This window comes from Furipterus horrens, unplaced genomic scaffold (genome assembly GCF_987537825.1).
Source record: "Furipterus horrens unplaced genomic scaffold, mFurHor1.1.pri manual_scaffold_2, whole genome shotgun sequence".
Classification (NCBI taxonomy): Eukaryota; Metazoa; Chordata; class Mammalia; order Chiroptera; family Furipteridae; genus Furipterus; species Furipterus horrens.
In genome coordinates, this window is record NW_028327172.1 from 169,821,507 (window position 1) to 169,845,823 (window position 24,317).

A 24,317-nucleotide genomic window follows, 5' to 3' on the forward strand; every position below is an offset into this window, starting at 1 on the left:
AGCCCAAAAGAACAACTGCACAAGTACAGAATGGCTTAACAACAGCACTTGTGGAAAACAAGCAAGGCAAGAGTCAGCGATGTCATGTTGTCTCCTAAAAAGATGCTAAAATCTTGGGCTGAATTGAAAACCTGAGTTTTGTACTTGGCCAACATTTACTGAGTATCGTACCTGACTTGCTTTGTGTAGAGTAAGCAGCTGTCAGACAAGGAAAGTACGCAGAACATGGAGGTAATTGTTCTTTTCACTCAGTTTGGACACCACGTACATAGAGTTTATCCAGAGAGCCATAAGGGTACACTTGAGGGAGCAGAGAAGATTGCCTAGAGAGCAAAGTAGGGGGATACAGGGTTGCTGTTTGAGACTGCATGCCCCTAATGACTCAAACTATGGTCAATGAACAGAGAGCCACAGGAAAATAGATTGTATCGCAATGCATAGGCAGAAATTTGTAATGATAAAAACTACCAAAATTGGAAGAGACATGAGAAAGGAAAAGAAATTAAGTACAATACTACGTATCATACCAAGTGTAGTTATGTATTGCTGCATAATAAATTATCCCCAAACTCAGTGGCTTAAAACAATACATACCATCTCCCAGTGCCCATATCCAGGCACAGCTTTGCTAGGCCTTTTTCTTCACGGTCTGTCACAAGGCTGCAATCAAGGTGTCATTCAGGGCTGCAGTACTCTCAGGGTTCAGCTGAGGCAGGAGCTGCTTGCAAGCCCACATAGTAGTTGTTGGGCAGGACTAAGTTCCTTCTGGACTGTGGGACTGAGGGCCTCAGTTCCTGGCTGGCTGCTGTTTGAAGGCTGCCCTCAGTTGGCCCTGTGGCCCTCTCCATCAGTCTCCTTCAGAGCAAGCACTTGAGAAGACCCAGGGAAAGAATACCAGCAAAATGGAAAAAACCGGACAGATATGAGAACTTTTTAGGAGTTAAAACTAAAATTGAGAGACAGGTACTAAGGATGAGTCCAAGATTTCTTATCTGTACAACTGGATAAAAGGATGGTGCCAGTTCACCTGAGATAAGCATACAAGAGGACCTGGTTTAGGGAGGGGAGGAACATGAATTGGATTTTTAAAATGTTGTATTGAGGTGCCTTTGTGACACCAATTGGGAGACAATGAAGTGGATATGAAGCTCAGAGAACTGGCCCGAAGATAATACATTTGTGAAACTAATGTCTAGGTTGTGGTTGGTAGCTTCATAGTGTTATATTATTGACCAATGTGACAGTTACTCTGACCTCTATCTATAGCTGTCCATTGGCAAGGATCCCAGCCTAGAATTAGAGTTTAACACAAACATTTGCTACTCCCTTCCAATTGCACCAGCCGCCCCCACCACCCCATACACCTTATTTTGATTAAAAATAGGATTCAAGAATAGTATGTGAAATCCCATGATCTCCATCCACCTCCTGGTATTCATGCCTTTGGGTTATTCCTTCCCAAGTGTAGGCAGGACCTGACTTGCTTCTACCCAAAAGAATATGGCAAGGTCATACACATCATTTCTGTGATTATATTACTTTACATGAGACTCAGTCTGGCAGGCTGACTGGGGCTAACCACTCCCTTGGTTGGCTGGCTGGTTGAAGTGAGGGGGCCCAGCCAGCAAGGAACTAGGGGGACCACTAGCTGGCAAGCTTCAGCCAACTGCCAGCAAGGCACCGAAGCCCTCAGTGCTATAGCCGTAAGGAAACAGATTCTACCAACATCCAGGAGGAGCCACCAACATTCCAGTGGAGCCTGCAGGTGAAAACACCACCTGGCTGACACCTTAATAGCAGGCTTGGCACCAAGAGCTGAGAGCCCACCTAAGCTGTGCCCTGACCCACAGGGACTGTGAGATAATAAATGTGCATTGTTTTAAGCCTCTAAATGCAGAAATTTATAAGGCAGTATAGAAACCAAAGTAAAAAGGGCTTATTCGGATCATCATATTTTTTTTTCATTATTGTTTTTTATTTGCATGACTTTAATTGTTGGTCAAGTTTAACATCTGAGAGTACTTGGGCAACTTTTTTTATTTGCTGTGAACTGCTCTTATCCTATGCCAAGTTTTCAAATAGGTGATTTTTGAAAATCTGCTTCAAAATATAATAAACTTTTCCCAAGTTGTCAGGACAACATAAACATTCAAAAAACAGTTTATCCTATTTTTGAATATGCTAATCTTTTTGTGCTGCAAGACAGGTGCCTACTTTTTTGTTTTATGGGCTTTCTGCAACCTCATTTGGGGTCAGGAACAAACTGTTTTATGAGGGTACTAGGAGCATGAAATGTCACAGAGAGGTGAAAAATTTAAGAGCCACAAAAATGACAAGCTTTATTACTACAGATAACCCATTAGATTTAGAGAATAAGTTTAGATAAATCTAGAATGAAAAGCCAGAGCTGGAAAGACTAGCAAATCAGGTATTAAGAGACTCATGTGTTTACATTCTCACAGGTGGAAAAATATAATTACAAAGTGGTCTCATGTTTTTGTAATGAGTAAAACTAAAAGTAATGTATAATTGTAGCAAGGTTGATGTACAAAGCTTTTTGAAACTAAAACTAGTTATAATTGCTCAAAGTGAGTATGAAAAAAAAACTGTCTAGACAAAATGAGTTAGTATGCAGGAAAGGAAACCACATTTTAAGGTAGGTATGTCACACCTTAATGTTTTCCCTTTGGCTTTTCATTTTGAAAGGTTATAGAAATCCTAGTTTCTGAGCTGTAGACATACAGAACTGCAAGAATAACTTCTCTTTAGAGTTTCTGGCAGAGAAGCAAGTCCCTAATCCACAAAAGAGGCAATTTGATAAAATAAGTTACACTCAAAAATGTTTCAAATAATATATGGTACGTAATTATAAATAAAATTTTCTTCAAATATTTATCTTCTATTTGGTTAGCAGGGCAGATGTCTCAAAAAACGTTTAATTAGATTCACTGGTAAATAACTACTCTGCATCAATAGAATGTTTCATTCAAGCAGTTTTGAAGAGTTTTCATTTTCCAAAATTGCAGTAGCAAATCAGTGCAAAGATCATTGCTTTCTGAGTTGTGCACTTAATTCTAAGGCTCAAATTTGCTCTGGGGGTAAGGTTATTTCATTGTTCATTTAATATTACTTAAGGTTCCTTCCGCACCACTAGAGTTTGCCCAAAGGCTCAGCTCTTGGCTGCTTTCTCTCTACACTCATTCCCTGTAAGAACTTATCCTGCTGGATAAGACTTAAATACCATCTTTTTCAACCCCAATGAGCTCCAAATTTTTCTTTTAAAAAATATTTTTAAAATTTATTTTTAGAGGGGAAGGGAGAGAATAGAGGGAAAGAAATATCGATACGAGGAGCATCAATCAGTTGCCTCTGGTACCCACCCTGACCAGGGACTGAATCCGCAACCCAGGCATGTGCCCTGACCAGAAATTGAACCAATGACCTTCCGTTTTGCAGGATGACGCCCAACCAACTCAGCCACATTTGTCAGGGCTTCAAGTTTCTATATACATCTGCCTACTGAACATGCCAATGTGTAGATCTATCTACTGGGTCTCAGATTTAGCAAGCACACAACCACAACTCCAGGTCACCACCCCAAACCTGCTCCTGTCTTCAACTCAACAAAATGGCACCATTCTTTCCCAGGGGTTACGCTTGACCTCTTATTCCTCTACTCCCCAGACACATGCTTCGTCAAATCCTTTGTTCTACCTGTCCCAAATCCTACCACTGTAGACATCTCTACCTCTACAATGTAGTGTGATGGCTACATCTAGATGATGGCAATAGACTCCTCACCCTAGACTATTCTCGACATAGCAGAGAATAATCTATGAAACAGAAATCAGATCTAATCACTTCTCTGTCCCCATCAAGCTCAATGTAAGATGCAAACACCTTTCCAGAAGCTACATAGCACTTGACATTGTCTTCTGTACCTTGTCTACTCCAGAATAGTCACATGGAGAAGGGACTTATTCTTGTCTTACTCACCATCAGAGAAGGAAAACTCTGACTCCCAAAAACCTCCGCTGCCTTGCGGCATACCTCTTCAGGGGAAAGGCTAGGGGAGTAAACCCCGACAGAAAATCCGGAGCCGGAGTCCCTAAGGCGGTTTGATGTTGTAGTCAACACCGGCAACTCCTGCGGCGCACCTGAAGCCAAGCTGTATTGACTCCGTCTTTCCCTTGGACCCTTCAGCTGCGAAGAGAGGGGGGGTCTGCTGCATGGGCAACAGCAGACCCTCCATATCACCCTGCTCAGGCTCTGTAGCTTCAGCTTCACTGGAGAGGATACTCCAGCATCATCGCAAGATGTCGATTTAACACGGGAGGAGACAGGTACCGTGTCACTCCCGAGTCGGACTGCACAGCCATTCTCGGCGGTGCAGATAGACTCTTAAGAAGCTACACCATCGTCTCTCGAGACGGACGGCTGCCGACGACGACGACTCACCACTCTATCTCCAGTGTCCATCTACAGCACTATCCAGCATTATTATACACCCAATATTCATGGGATGAACTAATTTTACTGTTACATTATGAATGAGCCTTATGAGGCCTTACCTGGCTGAAACAACATTCTTAAGGGTTTTTTTAATTAGCATAATTTCAGACTAGTAACTTTCAAAATGTGAGCTGCTACTTTACCTACTACAGTAATTCCGGGTGATGATTCTAGGTGCTAGAGATGTAAACTACTCTTGAATAAAATTTCAAATCAGACAAATATGTTTTATGCTTCGCGGCGACTGCTCCACTGTTGTAGCTCTCTGTACACGGAAAAACACCCTCTAATTAGAGGGCCAACAAATGCGCGGAGGAAAGAGCACATGCAAAAATAAAGTGAGGGTTGAAAAAGCAGGATATATGCCCTAACAGCAAGTATTTTGGGATGGTTCTAAAATATACTTGAAGGGAGATAAAGCTAGGGAGCAGCAGAGCACGAAGGGCCTTAATGCACCCAGCCAAAGACTTCAAACAGCAGGCAACTGCAATTTCTTCTCCTATTTGTATTTTAGAAAATTTCTGTGGTGAATATGAAGGACGCTGGGAAGGTGTGGTAGAGAGGCAACAACTAGACTGGAGGCAGACAGAGGCTGGTTTACGAAGCTTCAGAGCAATCCAGGCAACAAAGTATGGCTGTGGTGAGAAAGATGGGCCTCTGGGCTCCAGGCCAACTGTGCAGCTTCGACGCCTCCTCATGTTTTCTCTGCTCCAGGCCAGCCTGAGTAGCTGAACTTTGACAAACTATCACTGACTCTGCAGATCCCGCAGATCCCTTTCTGAAGATCTTTGGTACCCCACTGTCTATGGAAGTCTCATTTTTAACTCTTGACTCATTTTCCTTTATCCTTATAGTATTAGCCTGAGATGAAGTCATTAACCAGTTGTTTATTATGTGGTGTCAACTTGAGCAAGATGTCACACAGTCTAAGCAGGTCCAGTAATAGTCATGTGTTTCTCTGATGAAAAGGGCGTCAGGATGGTGGTGGTGGCGGTGAGAGGGGACAGGGGCACAATGCTGAGTTCACAAGCGCTTGGTAACAACATAACCATTTCCTTTTTCCAGATATATAAAGACTCTTCTCCTCTTTCAAAAGTCTGTGTCCTGCAGTGGATGGCTCAAACGACTCCTGAAGGCAGGAGACAGATGATATAGCTTGTCCTCCAGTTCTTGCTGCCCTGCCTTTAAGTAAACCTACTTATTTAAAGGAAAATCAGTGTGAAGCACTCCAACGCTCCATTTAGAAACATCTAAACCCGCTTCCATCCTCTTCTGCTTCTGCTCCAATGAGCCCCCCCTCCCCCAACCTTAGGGAATCCTAATCATTAGTTCTGAATCAATTGCTTTTAACATTCAGATGCAGTAATGTACTTCTAGTAAGAGAAGAACTCCATTTCCACTTGCCTTATCTTTTATTAAGAATAAAATATTTCTCTCAAAATCTAAAAAGAAGGAAATCATGACCAGGGATAAAGTGAACATAATATCTATTTTTATTATGAAAACATTAAATTTTGACACATTGCTTCATTTGCTTTTTAAAAATCTATTATCTGACAAACTTATTCAGCAAAAATGCCAATAAATTATATAGATCATGGTTTGGTACTTTTTAAAACTAGGTACATAATATGCTTTATGATAATCAAACAATACTAAAGCTGAGTTGTATAAGTGGTTAATTTGTAATTTGTTTTAACGTTTAGCTTAAAAACAAAACCAACCGCATACTGATACACTATTGCAAAAGGTTCTCAGAAGCTGCTCTCCCTAGGCAGTATCAGGTGTCAGGCCCTCATCCTGAAAAATCCAGTCCTTCTTATCTCAGGAGCAGGCCAAGATGGAGAGCTGATGATATATAAGATCCCCCTCATCTCCTGCCCATGCTATCTTGCCTTTCAGTAACTTCATTTCTTTAAAAGGAAAACATTAGCTAAGAACTCCAATACTGAATTCAGAAACAGTGATTCCAATACACATTCAATCAAATGTGTTAGTACTTAAAGTCACAAATTCTGGAAACTGAAACTAATATACAAAGACAGAACTTATGTAAACAACCAATGAACTAAATAAGGCAAATAGCACTGCCACCACATGCCTTAAAATCGTATATTTTTGGTGTCAGAAGCTCCTTCAAAATTGTGTTTTGGGATAGCTTGGATGAACGTCAACAAAAGATGTGTTTTGCATAAAGTTAAGAGTTTTAAGGGTTTTCAACATGGTGGCATTGTTTAAAAAATACATCAATAGTCTTATCAGTAAATGTTTTTCCACTTGGCTTAAGTTTTATTTTCTGTGGAGGCAAGCCAAAGCACTGTATTAAGACTCCATGTTACAACAGGATCTCTATCATTCCTAGAGATTTTAAAGCTAATTATCACGCTGGTCCTTGTCATCACCTTCATCTTCATCATCTTCATCATCCTGGTCTATGGATTCAAGTTCATCCTCTTCTTCTTCCTAAACGGAAAATACACATTTAACATTATAAACATTGTTCACTTCACATTCAATACATAATGACATATCTATTGATAAATTCTTTATTCTAGCAATTATACTAGATTACATGCCATCTGATTTCCTTGATTTAATGCTTAAGGCTCCCTGTCATTTTTAATATGAGATGAGATATACAGGTTAACTTGCTGGCAGATGGTCATAACTCTCACTTGAACCTAACATGTCAAAATAAAATGTCACATTTGGGTGGTGAAGAGTCTTGTTATCACTGGAACAATCAAATCAATTCACTTTCTAAGCCCAAAAGAGAACAGTTAACAAATGCTGGAAACAGTGCAGACGATACTGAATTCATGTACTTAACATATCTATGCCCGTATTATAGATATACAGGTACAACATTTCTACGGTATGGTATAATTTTAAAAAATGCATTATAAAGAAACATAACATATAACATTTTTGGAAACATTTCAATCTTACTGGGTGACCAAGTTCCTTGAGTTTTTGCTTTAATGACAATATTTTCTGATCCTGATCCGCCAACAGCACCAAGAGATCATCTTGTTCTTTTTTAGAATCTGTGATGTTCACCTCGAGCTGGTTTTTCTCGTTTTGTAAAATGACAATGGTACTGTTAGATGAGTCCAGCTGCTCTTTAATAGCAGTTCTTTCCTCAGACAGAGCTTTAATTTCATTCTAGAAAAAGAAAGGTGAAAATCACTAATCTAAAATTAGTATTCACTCTCCTCAGGTTTTAACAAATTGGTTCTTTCTATGACAAATCACTGGACTTGTCCAATCTGAGGAGTTTAAAGGTGGGGGTTGGGAGGACAGGAGGTTTAAAACACACATACACTCATCCAGTAAAATGAGAATTTATGTAAGGCTACGCAACAAAGATGCTTATTGTGAAAAAAAGAGTTTAACATCTAAAAAGCTAGTTTTAATTAGTTATTCCTCAAAAAATCCTAAGAGATAATATAATTTCAGATATTCAGAGGAATACAGAGATAAAACATTTTATAGCAAAAGTCTGGTTAGCATCAGAATTAGAACTCAAGTATTTAAAAAAAAAACTTCATCCCAACTTCATACATATAATTAAATGGGGAAAAAATAGCTTCAAATAAAATCAATGGCTTAAAAATAATTTGACCACAATCACATATTATTTTCCTTTTTCCATCTTTTTCCTTCATGCCTTTTTAATTACTGTTACCTCATTCCTTTTCTCATGTTATTTATTCTGATTTCTCTGTCACACAATACGTTGGCAGGATTTAATGTGCCTGTGTTCCTTACTCTTGTGGAAAGCCTTCATGTGGCTGTGTATTAGCCCAACTTGTATCCCTATTCTTATTGTGATTAGAGATTGATAAGAAAACTATTTCCAATGATTTTTACTTCAAAGTATCTTACACATTTGATACAATTATTTGAAAAGGCATTAAAAAACCTTCATTTGTGCCATCTCGAGTAACAGAACAGAAAGGTTGTAAGATATACCCGATTAGATTTCTTTATAAACCTAAGGATTTGAGAAATTAAATGAAATAATCTCTAATTTCCTGGAATTCATTTCACATAATATGCAGTAAATAAAAATTTCACCAAAACCAACCTTTAATTCTTTAGTTTCTTGTAATAATGCAGACAGTCTTCCTTCTACATCAGTCGCTTTTGCAGCTATTACAGTTTCACTCTCTCCTGGTACAGGAACTGACTGTGACTGAAAGCAGACATTAGGGTGAGAAAAGTTTCTTGAAAGTTATGATCAATATGAAACGCCAAAGGTGATTTAATTTTCTTGCTATTTTGAAATTTTATTTCCAATGACAGAAAATACAGCTGCCTTACATAGTGACATGAATAAAGTGCTCTCCCCAGAAAGACCAGTTGTCCCTACAGTAAAGCGGAGGCTGAGACAAGGGTGGTGGGGCATCAGCTCTTATCACAGGATGAGGACGGCTTGGTTAAGCTGCCTCAAGGTCAGACCAGAAAGGTAACCAAACAAGACAGCTCTAGCACAGCTATAACGTAGCATTTAATAAGCAGAGAATATTTTCAAAGCCTTTTCCTCATAAAATTTCTGTAAGTTTAGTTGACACTATCATTTCAGAGAGACAGGTGGGGAGACATGGAGCTAAATGCCATTAATTGGTGACATGCAAGTATTTTCTTAAGTGTTATAGGAAAGTATTCTTAAATCAGTTTTTCAGTCTTTTCCCACTTTTTTCCTAGAAAATACTGGAAGTGAGGTGCTGGTCTAACAAATATCTAAGAATGTGTAAAGGGCTTTTGAATTGCTAGAGGCTAGAAGAGTTTTGAGGTGCATGTTAGGCAAGGCGTAAACTGCCTTGAAGAGGCTGTTGGCAGAAATATGGTCACTAAAGGCAATTCTGACCAGGGCTCAGAAGGAAAAAAGGAGTGCTGCAGAGAGAGCTTCTCTGGTCTTAAGAGAAGACAAATAGCCTCATGAACAGAATGCTGGTAGAAATATGGAGGTTAAATGTGGGTTTGTGTTTTTGGTTGAGGTCTCAAATGGAAACGAGGAAAGTGGAGGAAAGACGATTCTTGTTATAAAGTGGCAAAGACCTTGGCTGAATTATGTTCCAGTGTTTTGTGGAAAGTAAAACTTGTAAGTGATGAACTTGGATATTTAGCTGAAGAGATTTCTAAGCAAAGTGTTAAAGGCATGGTCTAGTTTCTCCTTGCTGCTTATGATAAAATGTGAGAGAGGGATGAATTGAAGAAGGAATTGCTAAGCAAAAGGGAATCAGAACCTGAAGGGTTAGAAAATTCACAGCCTATCTCTATTGCAATAAATGACAAGGCATGTTCTGGCGAAACATCACGGGTGTGGCTAGACAAGCATTTGTGAACAGGTTGCTTGTGTGACTCATGGACCCAGTCAACCACCTCAGCAGAAGCTGGAATGAAGATGTGGTTATCCAGGCAGGATCCAGAAGGGCCTCCTTGTCTGATGGCTTGGACCCCTGTGAATTGCATGTGTGGCCAACAAGGTTTTTGACAATTTTATGCCAGGAGTAAACCTGCTAACTCGGACTAAAGGGTAGAGAGACAGTAGGAAACACAAAATACCAGCGAAATGAACCAGTAAGTAACTGATTAAATTGACCTGGTGAGTCTGACTATAATATCACCACCACCAAGGACAAGAAGGCGATGCGACTAGAACTCTGACTAGTGAGTAACTTAAAGAGAAGGTGCTTTTTGACAATTCTGCTTCTTTTCCACAGTGGCTGAGAAACCACATTTCAACCTTGTGTTTACTACTTTTCAGGAGAAAAAAAATTAATTAACTTACAAATGTTTCTATTTTCTGCAACAGCTCCTGTTTTTCTGTCTGTAGTTTGGTGATCTCCACAGATTGTGAGTTTAACTGAGACTTTGATGTTGCCAGTTCCTAAGAGAGAAAAAAGTTGCATTGTAATATAAATGGCATTAATTTTGTCAAGGAAATGTTAATTTACAGGACATATAAACAATTTTACCTCCTGTTTTTTTTCTTTTCAATTCTAAAAACCAACATTTTTATGGACAGAAAGGTTTAAATACCCAAAACACTTAACCAAGCAATTATGGTCAATAGTGTATGAATATTAGGCATAAGACTTTATATCTTTATATTTGCATCTTATAAATATACTTATATTTTCCTTAATTGTTAGGTCACTGATAATCTACACATAATCTGGGTAAGATGCTGAAATCTGTTAAAAAGAACACCATTAAAAAATTAAAAAACAATAAAAAGCAAATACCGTGACTGTACAATTGAAACAGTTTCTGGATTTTCAAATGGCTGTCGTCACTATCAATTTTTGCTTGCACCTGACAAAGCAGTTCTAGATTGTTGGAACTGAAAGGTGGTTAGTCTATTACAATTAAAACAAGATGAAACAGAACTTGGATCAAGCTGGAAAATTACCTGTTTTAACTCTGCAATTTGTTCAGAATCTCTAGCTGAAGCTGTTGCTTCATTTGTGTCTGGGGATCTTTGGGAAGATTTCTACAAACAGCATAGAAATAAACTATGAAATAAATTCAGTCTAAAGAAATAGAAAAAAACAAAACAGACTATATACATATGGGGTGGGCAAAAGTAGGTTTACAGTTATAAGTATGGGAAAGACTTACTCTTTTATTATCATTTATTATTTATTGTATTACAATTATAAACCTACTTTGCCCACTCCATAAGTTAGGTCTTATGGATGTTTACCAAAAAATTTCATATCAACATTTTAATTTTGATAAAATTTCAATTTAGCATATATTGTCTATAACTTTTCCATGGTTAACAAATTTATACTTATAACAAATACTTTATTAAATCTAAGCACTTATCTGATGCCATATGAAGAAACAGCATACAAACAAGTATTTTTTGAGCAATTTCCATGTATTAAAGACCTTTATACAGAGTATCTCATTTAATGCTCACAACAGTGAAATAGATATAATCATCATTTTATAGATCATATAATCATCATTTTGTAGATCAGGAGATAAGTTTAAAGAGATTAACTAAACTGCTTAAATTCAATTAGCTAGGAAGCAGTGAAATTTTAGTCTGACACAGCTTATATTCTAAAATTTTAATATGATAATTTAAGGGATGCAGAAAAATAAACAAGCAGAATAATGAGGACTAGTCTTGTGCTCTTATTTAAAATTTTTAAACATTTACTTACCAAATTTTCAATCAGAGAGTCCTTTTCAGCCAGCTGGCTTTGTAAAAGTTTCTGATTACTTTTTAATTCTTCTATCTCTTCTCGCAACCTCCCAATTTCTTCTGGTTGAATGCCATTCATTTGCGCCCCATCACCATAAGAACCTTGATGCTGATTGTCTTTTCCTATGAGATAGGCAAAAATGTGAAAAGCTTGCACGAAACTTAAGTCTTACTTTTTGAATTAGAAGATGTAGTAGTCAATAGGGGGGAGGGGGGAGGGGGGGGAAGGGGGATAAGTAAGGGAAGGGTCAAGGAACGTATATGAATGACTCATGGACATGGACAATGGGGAGGGATATAATTGTGGGAGAAGGGATGGGCTGGGAGGGGGGAGCAATGAGGGAAAAATGGGACAACTGCAATTGAATGACCAAAAAATAAAATTAAAAAAAAAAAAAAAAAAGAAGATGCAAATATAAATATATAATTTGCCTAATTTATTTTGGCAGCACTTTTGTAAGCACAATTCATTTTAGCAAAAGAATGTATTGATAAAAATAGTAAACTGATGATATTTTCAGGGTTTCTGGGAGGAACAGCATAGTCTTAGTATGACTAAACTGTTTAGGTGATATAAGATTAAGGAATTATAGTAGTTTTAATGCCAATTCTGTTGATTTAAGAGAAAATAAAATCCCATAAAAAAGATCTCCCCAAAGGAATAGCTTTCTATATAAACTACAAAAACCAACAAATTATTGTCATAAGGAGATGTTTTTTTCTGAAAATTTTAGTCTCTTTGATATAAATATACTTCTACATAGCTTGCATTCCAATCATAAGCATTATAAGATGATACTATTTACAAGAATTTGAGCTTCTCATGTGCCAGGAACAGAACTAGAATTTTATTAACATTATTTCATTTAATACCCAGATGACATGGATGTTATCATCAGCTCAACTTTGCAGACAAGGAAATTGAAAAGTTAGAGCATTCAATTCTTAACTGGCTCTACATTAGAATCACCTAGGGAGGAGCTTAAATAATTACTGAACCTGGACCCAACCCTGACAAATTAAATCAGAAACACAGTAGGGCTGGTTCGATTCCCAGTCAGGGCACATGACTAGGTTGCACATCAGGTCCCCAGTTGGGGGCGTGAGTGAGAGGCAACCACACAGTGATGTTTCTCTCCCTCTCTTTCTCCTTTCCCCTCTCTCTAAAAACAAACAAACAAACAAACAAACAAAAAACACAGTACGGGCTCAGTGGTGGTATTTATTTATTTATGATTTTACACCAGGTTTATTGAGGGAAGGGAGGGGAGGGAAAGGTGTGAGAGGCAAGAGGGAAACTCCCGGTCCACTCCAAGGGCCCGTTGGAGTCTCCTCTATTTCATTTTTAATTAGATGTTTTTTATTTTTCAATTACAGTTGACATACAATATTATATTAGTTTCAGGGGTACAACACAGTAACTAGGTATTTATATAACACATAAAGCGACCACCCGATAAACTCAGTACTCATGTGACAAGTACTGGTGCTATTTTAAAAATTTTTGGAAGATTCTAATGTGAAGGTAGGTTGAAAATCAATGGGTCAGATAAAATCAAACAAGTAGCAAGGTGGCTGAACTTCAAAATCTGATTTACACGTTTGTCACAGTGATTGATTTAAGATTAGAGAAAGACTAGTCTACCAGAATGATCTGTTTGACTTTGTCCAGCTCTTGGGAATGTTGCTAGGGTGACGGCCAGCCACACTTACCTAGCTGTACTTTGAGAAGATTATACTGATCCTTGTGTTGCTGAATCTGAGACAGCTGTTGTGTGACTGCTGTCTGCAGCTGTTCATTTTGACATTTTAATGTAGAAACCTGCTGCTTTAATTCCTCAAGTTGCAGATCCTGTGAAACAAAACATAATTCACGTTTTGTCATTCATACTAATTAGCATTAAGAAGATGAACAAATTAAAAATTAGAGATTACTCTGGGTCAGGGTGTTAAAGTACTCAGCACTTCCAGAATCACTCATTAATTAGGCAGTAATACATCAATATATGCACAAAGGCCAATTAACGTGCAGCAGAAGTAAGATTTTAAGAAGAGTCCCACTAATAAGCACTATGGTACATCCTGCAACCTAATTGCAATTATGGGGAGAGGATCAAGTAGAAAACTCAATTTTATGGCCCATCAAAACATTTTATGAAATTTATGCCAAACTAAGAAAGGTAGCATATGAGATATACATATGCATCTATATTACTTTTCACATTAGAAGACAATCATGTAACAGATCATTTAGAAGACTGAAAAGAGCTTCCAACTCTCACCACCTTAATATAGCTAGTTAAACTTTTATCTATTTATATTCTTCTAATTTTTTTCCAAGTTCCTAAACTTGTCATAACCAGTCCATATATCATTTTGTAACCTTTAGTTTACATACTATTCAATCATAATTTCCCCAAATTGTTTTCATTATTATTTTTAATGCTCACTTAATATCTAATCAATAGATGCAATATGATTTATATTCAAAAGCAACAATGAGGCTCCTTTCCATTTTTCTAAATGACAAATATTATAATACATGTTAGTCCATATAATTGTCCTGAATTTTCGAGAATTTCCTTAGGATGGATTTTCAGATGTCAAAGTGTATACATTTTATAGCTTTCTGTGCTTGTAGCCTAATTGTTAAATGTAGCATTTTAAATTGTTAAATGTAACATTTAAAAATAACATTTCTAGAGAAGAGTCACAGTAACTTGTCAAATCACTTTTTCTCCTTCCAAATCAACAGTATTTATTAGCCCCAAGTGTAAGATATAACGTCACAGTCCACATATTTATTTTCCAGTGTTCTAAAGGCATTTACATTTTACTGTCTGGAAATGACTCCATATCTGTACAAAGATATAGATGAAAGATCCTAATGCCCATGGGTAAGTTTAACAGTTCAAATTTGGATCATTCAAAGCTGATTCTAATTTACTGATTTGCTTATAAACTGAAAAAGCTCAGACTGAATGCTAAATATAACACTGTTTTTACTCTTGCTCACAATTTCAATCTCAACAACATAGATGAACTATGGGGAAGAAAAGAACACAGCAGCAATTCTTCTGTGGAGGGCTGTCCCCAAGCTCTGACTTGCCACACCTGCCTTAGGCTGTGCACAATCAGCAGCAGAGGAAGGTTGTCGCACGTGAGCTACCAGTGTACTGTTTTTATGACACTGGGATTTTTTAAAACAGATTTTGTTTATTTTTAGAGAGAGGGGAAGGGAGGGAGAAAGAGAGGGAGAGAAACATCAATGTATGGTTGGTTTTCATGCGCCCCCAACTGGGGGCCTGGCCCACAACCCAGGCACGTGCCCTGGCTGGAAATTGAACTGGGGACCCTTTGGTTCCCAGGCTGGTGCTCAATCCACGAGCCATACCAGCCGGGGTGACATTGAGATTTTAACAACATCAGTAATTTCCTTTTCCAGATAATACAACAGCACTTTCTAGGATTCCAATCAAGGTAACATAAGAAATTAAAAAAGCAAAAAAACTAAGAAACATATTTTTAAAGAATATAATGGAAGATTTAAGGTGCTCAACACAAATCAAATGTGGAGGTTCTCTGGTATCTTGCAAGGAGAATGTCAACTGATGATGCTGAAAATGTAGTTTCAACTTAGTTCATAATAATCCACTCTAATCAGCTCCCTTTCTTGTTCTATCTAACTCATTATCAGCTATTCAGTTGTGTAAGACATCGATCTAAGGATCATATTTGACCCTTTCTGCTCCCTCACATGTGCATCCAATCATTACCAAGTCCTGCCAGTTTTATCTTCTTTAGTTTCCACATTTCTCAGGTTGCTGCTGTTCTCCAAAGTATTAGCTTTAGAGTCCTAATAACACTTGCATTTGAATTCTGTTCCACCAGTCAGTGAGTGACTCTGGACAAGGGTAAATCTGTCTCAGAGTCCTCATCTATTTTAAACTGAAGGTATTAACTACTTGTACAGATGATGTGAAAGTTAAACGAGATAGTGTTTAAAATGTGCTTCGTGATCACCTAGACCTGTGTAAACAGAATCTGGCAGCCATTATCACGATCATCATCATCAATGCTCCAATTTCCTCCCCCAGCCCTCCACAACCACCTGCTTCTTGGGCTCCCTCCTTCCAGCCTTGCCTCTCAAATTTCCCCTTAATACAGCCACCGAATGTTCTATGTACATGGCAGGTACACCTCCTGTCTTTCTTTCTGCTCTCTTCTTTTGCCTAGCTTCCTCCTAGTCATCATTTTAGGACTCAACTTCTCTGTTTTCTCAAAGGCACCTCTCAGTGCTGCCATACAGCTTTGATTATCTCGATCACTAGATTTAATATGTTATAATCCATGTGTCATAATATTCTATTTATAGGTTTGTCTACCATGAGACTGTATTATGGAAACATGTCTCATTCATGTCTTGATCCACAACATCCTGCACAATGCTTAAAACATTATTGATTTCAGAGAAAGAGGAAGGGATGGAGGGTGGTGAGAATGGGAGAGAGGGAGAGAGACAGACAGACAGACAGACAGACATTAACACTGATCAGCTGTGTCCCGTATGTGACCTGACCAAGGATTGTACCCGCAGCCCATAGGTGCATGAGATCACATTCTAACCAACAACCACCTGGCCAAGGCAGATGCTTTTGAATTATTTAGGAAAATAATGAGTTTTACTCTCTGTATCCTCTTGCATTTGAAATGCCAGGAAAAATTCTTTTCTAAAGTAGAAAGGCATCAGTATAGTATATCAGAAAGTGTATACAATTTCTCAGTACGTACTTGCTCTCGAATCACATTTTTATAGTGAGTCACAATATTGTCATGCTGTTCTAATGTTTTCTTCACCTCTTCTTCTTTTTTATCTTCTTCGCTGGACTTATAAATAGCCTTAGTTATTACACCTATAAAAGAAAGCTTATTTAAAATTTATTTTAAACATTTCAAATACTAAGATAATCAGTAAAAACATATGGCCTAATTGCATGAGAGATGAGAATCTCTCCAATTTTACTGAAGGCTAAAAGTCAATTTTTAGGCTTATCATAATAAAATCTGCATGTGTCCAGAATATAGGTACACAATATAATCATAGGTACTTTCTAATGAATACCAATATAAATGTTCTTATCTTACCTTCAAGTTCTTTTACCAGCTTTGTAAATTCATGATCAAATATCATGCACTCTGGACTGGGAAAGTTGGGCTGGGGTTTCTGAGATGCTCTGGAATACAACTCATGTTTGCTAATAAATCCTAGTTTCTCTATGAAATTCTCTTTGCCAATCCTCTTCTCTATTAGTTGTTTTAGCTTCTCTCTATAGAGATAAGCATATTGAGATGCTTAAGAAAAAGTCAAACAAAACATAAAACTTGGTCTATGTTATACTCTGGCAGAAAAAAAATTGCTTTCGCTTGATGAAATTAGCAAGTCACTTCCCCCTTACTTACTTCATGTAGCTCTCAAGTGAGTTATCATTGAAATAAATAGAAATGCCCAACAGAAGGGCACATAAGCCTTGGACCAATTGCTCTTCCTCTCCAAGATTCTCTGCAATTTGTCCTGTAAGCTGAAATCTTTGTTAAGGAGACTAAGAGTTCATAATATCTAAAATACTTACTTTTATAATTTGAATTTGACATGTATTTCACCTAAGAGTCTCTATAAGAAAGTCTATACACACACACACACACACACACACAGGTTAATAAGTACCATTACCATCTTAACAGTTAAACAGATAAAGAAAATTCAAATATTTTGGACAAAGAGCTACCGATAATTTAGAGGAAGAAATAAAAATGATAATAGCTAATACTTACATGTATCTTATTACCATGTAAAGGATACAAATGGAACATTGGCTGAATTGTGAAGAAAATGTGTTACAGCAATGGGACAGTTACTTAGCCAGGTACAAAGCAACATTAGTAATCCAACTCTTGTCTGAATTTTGCTTCCCTGAAATAGATAAGTTGGCAAAAATCACATTTTATTTTTTTCAAATTTAAAGTTGTCCTAAGGTCCCTCCCTGTTTGCATAAAAAAGATATTGAACATTGTATAAAAGATGTGTTATAAATCCAGATTTTAAAAAATGAATGAGAATGTATTCTTGTGTCCCCTCTGGGCTGAACTTCCTAAAATGAATAGTAAGAAGAAATCAGAATTGATTCATGTTCATGAGCATACACTGGGTTATCTAAAATACTATTAGTAGAAAAACCTCGGTGCTAAAGAAGAAGTGTATGATGTAGATGCTTAAAAAAATCTATTAATCCTAAATCACTTCACAAAAAAATTTGCCAAGCAAATTTATGATGTTTCAATTAAAATTTTAAAAGCAAGTTTCTAATAAAAGAACAAATTCTACCTCCTTCAAAAACCACTGAGAAAATTACAAAGAAATAAACTCCTGAATTACTTAGTCAAGTTCTATTAGAGAATTTATTCTCTAACAGAAAAATAAACAAACCATATTACAAACTTACTAACATGCCACATAATGAGAAACCACAAATGTAATGAAGAAAAAGATTTATTTAAGCTAGTTAGCTAAGTACTCCAAATCACTAACTACACTGTCGCCAAGTATAATTAAACAATACTGAACACTAGCATGTCCATCAAAATTGCAGTTTTCCTAAATTTTGATACGACACATTTATATATCCTTTGTGGGACATTCTGTTAGCTGATAATATTGTCACAGCCCATATTGTATTATATAACATTATTAAGAAAAAGAAAAATCTGTATGAAACAAAATAATGGAAATGAGCACAACAATGAATAACTTTTGGGAGTAATTTAAGAAAGAAAATATCCCAAACAAAATTACTCAAAGATCTAGAGACAGGAATAAATTTAAAGTAACCACTACTGTGTTTTGAAAAATTTCTAGCACCCAGATTGTTCCAATTTAATGAATCTTGATGTCAATATCTTGGTCTTTCTATAATCTATTTTCAAGTATAGTTAATATTTAAACAAATTCAAATTAGACCTCTTCAAATAATTTTCAAAGTAAGCATTAATTAGCATGAATTTAGTCATTACTGTGCCCACAATATATCTTCATGTTACCAAATAAATTGAATGGTTAAAATATATACACTTATTCTCAGTCAACTATGTATCCTAGAGAACTTACAAGTATGTAATTACTCAAGTCATAAATGCAAATGTTTCACTGATTTCTCCTAGTTACACATAAAAAGTTTATTATTACTTGAAATACCATTTGTAGGTGCTAAATGTACCCACACTGTATATGCAAGGTATTCTATCAAATCACTGGCTGATGTCTGAGTAAACAAGTGTGGAATTAAGATTAGAACTTGAATCTTCTAGAACTATGCTCTTAGAGGTCTAACAGAAGGATAAGAAGAGCAAAGTGAAACATAACTAGTTAGAACCAGTTAGAAGAGAGAATGGAACAACAAAATAATATAAAGTACACAAGAATGAGTCTAATTAAAATTGTATAAAACCTAAACAAGGATAATTTAAAACACTCCTAAAGAGCACAAAGGCAGACATAAATCAATAGAAAGAAACCATGTTTAGATAGAAAAACTCAATACTGTGAGAAATTAATTCTATATTAATTTATAAAATTAATAAAATTTTAAAAATTAAAAAAGGAAAAATAGTAAAATTTATAAAGTTAATGTAGCCCAAATGAAAATACTAACAGATTTTTGTTTCTGGAACTAAACAACCTGGTTCTCAAGTTCACAAAGAAAAATAAACAAGCAAGAATAACTAGGAAAACTGTTAAAAAAATGAAGAAGAGCAATGTGGTAATACTAACTCATGAATATAGCCAGCATATAACCATCAGTGGGTTACAAATGGATTTTTAAAATGTTGGGACAACTAGATAGCTATCTAGAAAAGATCAGAGGTTCCATATCTCATAGTTCAACAATAAAAATACACAAAATTTAACCAGAAAGGACAAGATAAAAATACGGGCAAATTCCTCAAAATCTTGAAGTGGGAAAGGCCTTTCTAAATATGGCTTAAAATGTAGAAGTAATAAAAAGATTAATCCAAAACAAAACATCAAGGTCAAAAGACAAATGACGTTTCAGGAAAAAATATATTTGTAAGTTATCACAGACAAGGGTTGAATTCCTTAATATAAAATGAGTTCCTAGCCCTGGCTGATGTGGTTCAGCAGACTGAGTGTTGGCCTGTGAATCAAAGGGTTGCTAGTTCTAGTCCCAGTGAGGGCACACGCCTGCGTTGCAGGCCAGGTGCCCAGTTGGTGTGTGAGAGGCAACCACACATTGACGTTTCTCTCCCTTTTTCTCCCTCGCTTCCCCTCTCTCTAAAAATAAAAATACATAAAATCTAAAAAACAAAAAAATAAAGTGAGTTCCTGTAAACAATGAATGATTACCAACCCAAGAGAAAAATGGGCAGATGAACTATAAGTAAGGAGAGTTCACGGAAAAACTTCAGTTGATGTGTAAACATATAGAAAGCGATTCAATCTTTTAGTAAGAAAAATGCAAATTAAAACTCAGTAAGATAACATTTTTCACCTCTCATCAGATGGGCAAGAATACAAGTCTGACAACACGCTGTTGACTGTGGGGAAACAGATTATTTAGTACGTTGCAATCTTATTTCAGTTAGCTAGTGGAAGTGTAAAATGGCACTAAGTGAACAAAAACCAAGGTGCAGAACGGTGGGTATGCATAAGAAGCACTTAAGAATAGTGAAGAAATGCTCTTTACCTGGCAAATCATTTGAACAACAGGAAGTGGGGAACTACGACAGGGGACGGGGTCCAAGACTTCTTATCATATACCTTTTTATATCACTTTGATTTCTAAACCATGTATTACCCCACTTAAAACAGACACACACATATTTTTAAAGGACTGAAGCTTTAATTCTACGTGTGGTAGTATGTTATCAGTAAAAAGGACATTTGGTTGGGAATTGAAGGTACCAACTCTCCTACTATTCTACCTTGTACAAGTTCAATATACTATGTGGGCCCCAATTGCCTCATTTAGTAAACAGAGGCAGTTGGATTAAATGATCTCATTAAGAGGAATCCAGGATTTATATCCTGGTTCTAAAACTCAGCAGCTATTAAACCTTACTTACTGCTCTTCTCTGTCCTTAATAAGGGTAATAGTTAATACAGATCTCATGGAGCTGTGGAGAGGATCAAACACATATAAAGAAGTTACAACTGTGTGTGGTACACAGTAAGTGCTCTAGAAATGATATAAACTATATCATCCTTTCTAGCTCTGCAATTCTATGATTCTCTACCTGGCATAATAAAAGCAAAACTAATGCTCCAAATTTAAAATAGATGGCAGAATCAAGTTTGAACTGAAAAAAAAAAATTGTAATATTAATGACTGGGGTAATTTTCTTTTTACTGCAGTTAAAGACAAGCAGTCCTTGCTTTGCTGCTTTAACAGAAACCCATGCAATCAAGAACATGCCAAGTAAGGTCTATATAATATGCTCTTTTGTGCACACTATATAATTCTGATGTTCATCAAACCATGATACATATAATAATAGAGAAAAATGGGAGATAACTAATGTCCAAAAATAAGGACATGGTTAACTAACCTATGGTATATCAATTTGGTAAAATATTATACAATCATATAAAGTGATGTTGGTGTAGTCTTTAATAACATGACAAATATCTGTAAGAAAAAATGCAGAATATAAAACAGAATAATGTATGATCACTGCTATATAAATAAACATTACAGAAAAAAAAATGACAGAAATTTTACCAGTAGTTATCTTTGGGTAGTAGAATGAGGAACATTATTCTTTTTCCACTTTCTACTTTTCTAAATTTTTCAAAATGAAAAGAAAAATAAACTATTAATGAGTGCAAAAATGCCACAGTATTTGTCCAGTGTACCATTATAAAACGTTAAAAATAATATCATTCCAACAAAATTCTGTTCAAGTGCTTTACTGCTTCAAAATAAGTCAGAAAATGGGCATTAAAAGCTATCAAAACTTCTATATCATTTCTTTCTAATCATCTGATGGATTTTTTACTAAACACCTAGAACAGTTAAAAGAAAGCCACACCCCACTTTGTGACTAAAACCAATCATTTTGTTAATGTTTACATATTTGTATGTTTGTTGGTAGGTTTAAGTCAAGAAAAAGTATGTATCTCTTCCTAGGCCCCTAGAGTGTATGAACCATTGAAGATGTCTGGAAAAACAAATGGACTCATAAATTATAATTTTAGCGCATCCTGAGGGTTTGGTTACTAGAAATCACATATTTTACAGGATGGAAGAGAACCACAAACAAAATAATTGAAGCTGAATTCACCTTATCTTTAACATAAGTTATTATGTTTCCTTCTATTATGTTTTCTATTATATTTAAATAAAAATATCTCTTATTCCTACATTGTGAGTTTCTAGTATTTTTCTATTCTTTATAAAAAATATGAGAAGCCAGTATTTCAAACTTCTAGTGTTGAAGTATTAAAGTGAGATTCTATAGTACTATTATGAGATTCATTTTCTAGTGGAGCCTTCTGGGGATAGAGAATTAATAGGAAAGGGGCATGATGGAAATTTCTGGGACTAGGAATATGTTACACATCTTGTTTTGGGTGTTGTGAGATATATTCAATTCAACCACCAAAAATCATCAGATTGAAAACTTAAGGTCTGCATTTTACTGTGTGTAAATTATACCTACAAACAAATTCCCTTAAATTACTGATATGTATACTTATAAAATACCTAATATAAAAAATTCTGCAGGCCAAATATGTCTGTGTATGAGTTATTAACATGTTAAATCATGCTCATACACAAAGATAAAGTTCCTAACAAAACCTCAGTTGTTACTACTCACACCACAACAGAACACATGCTCAAACATGGACATTAAGGTACATTCCTTTTTTTGGCCAAACACTCCACAAAACAAAACAAATCAAAACCAACAAATCACACTCTCCCCCCAACCTCCCCCGCACATCAAAAATTAATCCCCAATGGTAGTTGTAGTATATGGCTTATAGCCAGAAAAACCCATAATATTTAATTTAAGATATTTCAAATTACAAAATTATACTTACTATAGTACATTTTCAATAACTGAATTAATACAGAAACCATCACATTTTTTCATATACTGATTAACTAAAGGCAAAATTCTTAATCCTAAATTTTACTACCTTTGAAATGGTTTCAGGGGAAATAAAGAAGCAAGCTCGGGTGAAAAAACAAACAAACAAAAAACCACCGAAAAGCCAAAACCAAGGAATTCCTGAAAGTGTAAGCATCCCTGGCGGAAGCAGAGTATAGCTTCAGACTGTCATTCCCACAGTTCTTAGAAAAACCACTACAATATCCCAAGGAGAAAAACCGGAGAGCCACTTATGATAGAGATCAACTTGCTGGCACATAAAGTGTAAGTAGAATATAACTTCAAACAAGCAGTTAAAAAACAAGTCAGCAAACCCAAGACAAAGAAAAGCCTTGCTGTAAGAGGAAAAGGCCTAAGTTTACACAGGTGATACATACCCGTCTGTCGATCTTATCACCCTGCAAATTATACATTAAACATTATTCATAAATATTACTGCTTTAGAAAAATTTAAATCTAGAAAAATGTCTCAAATACAGTCTCTACAAATCCAAGCCAACAATTTAGGACAGTTCTAATATTTTATTACATACCAATGCATGTGTATCTTAGAGGAGAAAGAATACTGCAGTAGCACTGTGATTACTAGGAGTGAGAAGACACCACTGTCTTGAGGATTTCTAATTATGTATCAATTGCATTTACAATGTTAGAGCAAAGTCTGCAGTGTTGGTGGTTAGGGAGTTAATTACTGGTTGGCTTAAGAAAAGCTGTTTTCAACTGAGAGGAATATAAAAATGCCAAGTATTAAATAAATAAAAATATGAATATTTTTGGATAGTTTTTTAAAAAAAGAGAGAAATGACAAATCAAAGATAATATAAACTTTCAATTGAAGTAAACCAATTTTAAACAACAAAGGAAGTTTTCAGCTCCCTTTTCATTTATAGTTAAATTTTAAGCTTTCATTTGTCACTTCCTATGAATGGCACTGACATTTCTTTAAAGCTAACAATAAAACAAGTCCATAAATGCAGCAAAAATTAAGGAGAATATGGTGCATTATCATGGGTAGGGGGTTAGATAATCCCAGTGGATAGAGCAATTTAGACTTATCCACATTTTTACTCCCCCCAAGTGACTCTGAATGTTGATGCCTTTATGCTATTGCTAAAGCATGAACTTGAATTGTTCAATAGCAAGGCTAGCATGTGTGGGCAAATCATCTAATAGTAAGTGATATTCCGAAGTGCCTTAGCATCCATACTTCAAAGACTACTGTTCTTATACTTAGGTTCTCTCTATCTTACTAGGTAAATTATATGTCTTAAGGTTTTGAGAATTTGACAGCTCACCCATATCAAGAGGTGTACAGTTTAACTATATAAGCATTGAAATGGTACTCTTATCTTCGTTTTCTGAAAGAAAAGTCAATTGCTCTGGGAAG

At 36.1% G+C, this 24,317-nt stretch overlaps 1 protein-coding gene across 2 annotated transcripts in view; it reads right to left on the reverse strand.

Moving 5' to 3' along the window:
- Nucleotides 1-5,982: 5,982 nt before the first annotated feature.
- Nucleotides 5,983-24,317, reverse strand: part of USO1 (USO1 vesicle transport factor) — an 83,035-nt gene continuing 64,700 nt past the window's right edge. The window contains exons 14-25 of one of the 2 annotated variants that reach the window (XM_090266745.1): nt 23,308-23,328; nt 17,601-17,711; nt 17,201-17,319; nt 16,886-17,067; nt 16,532-16,653; nt 13,454-13,592; nt 11,700-11,863; nt 10,934-11,014; nt 10,310-10,408; nt 8,603-8,710; nt 7,462-7,677; nt 5,983-6,975 (exon numbers count right to left, since the gene is read on the reverse strand). In XM_090266745.1, the coding sequence (XP_090122871.1) occupies nt 6,886-6,975; nt 7,462-7,677; nt 8,603-8,710; nt 10,310-10,408; nt 10,934-11,014; nt 11,700-11,863; nt 13,454-13,592; nt 16,532-16,653; nt 16,886-17,067; nt 17,201-17,319; nt 17,601-17,711; nt 23,308-23,328 (1,452 nt within the window). In that variant the 3' untranslated portion in view covers nt 5,983-6,885. The remainder of the gene's footprint in view (nt 6,976-7,461; nt 7,678-8,602; nt 8,711-10,309; nt 10,409-10,933; nt 11,015-11,699; nt 11,864-13,453; nt 13,593-16,531; nt 16,654-16,885; nt 17,068-17,200; nt 17,320-17,600; nt 17,712-23,307; nt 23,329-24,317) is intronic. The other variant, XM_090266746.1, reaches the window with a different exon arrangement.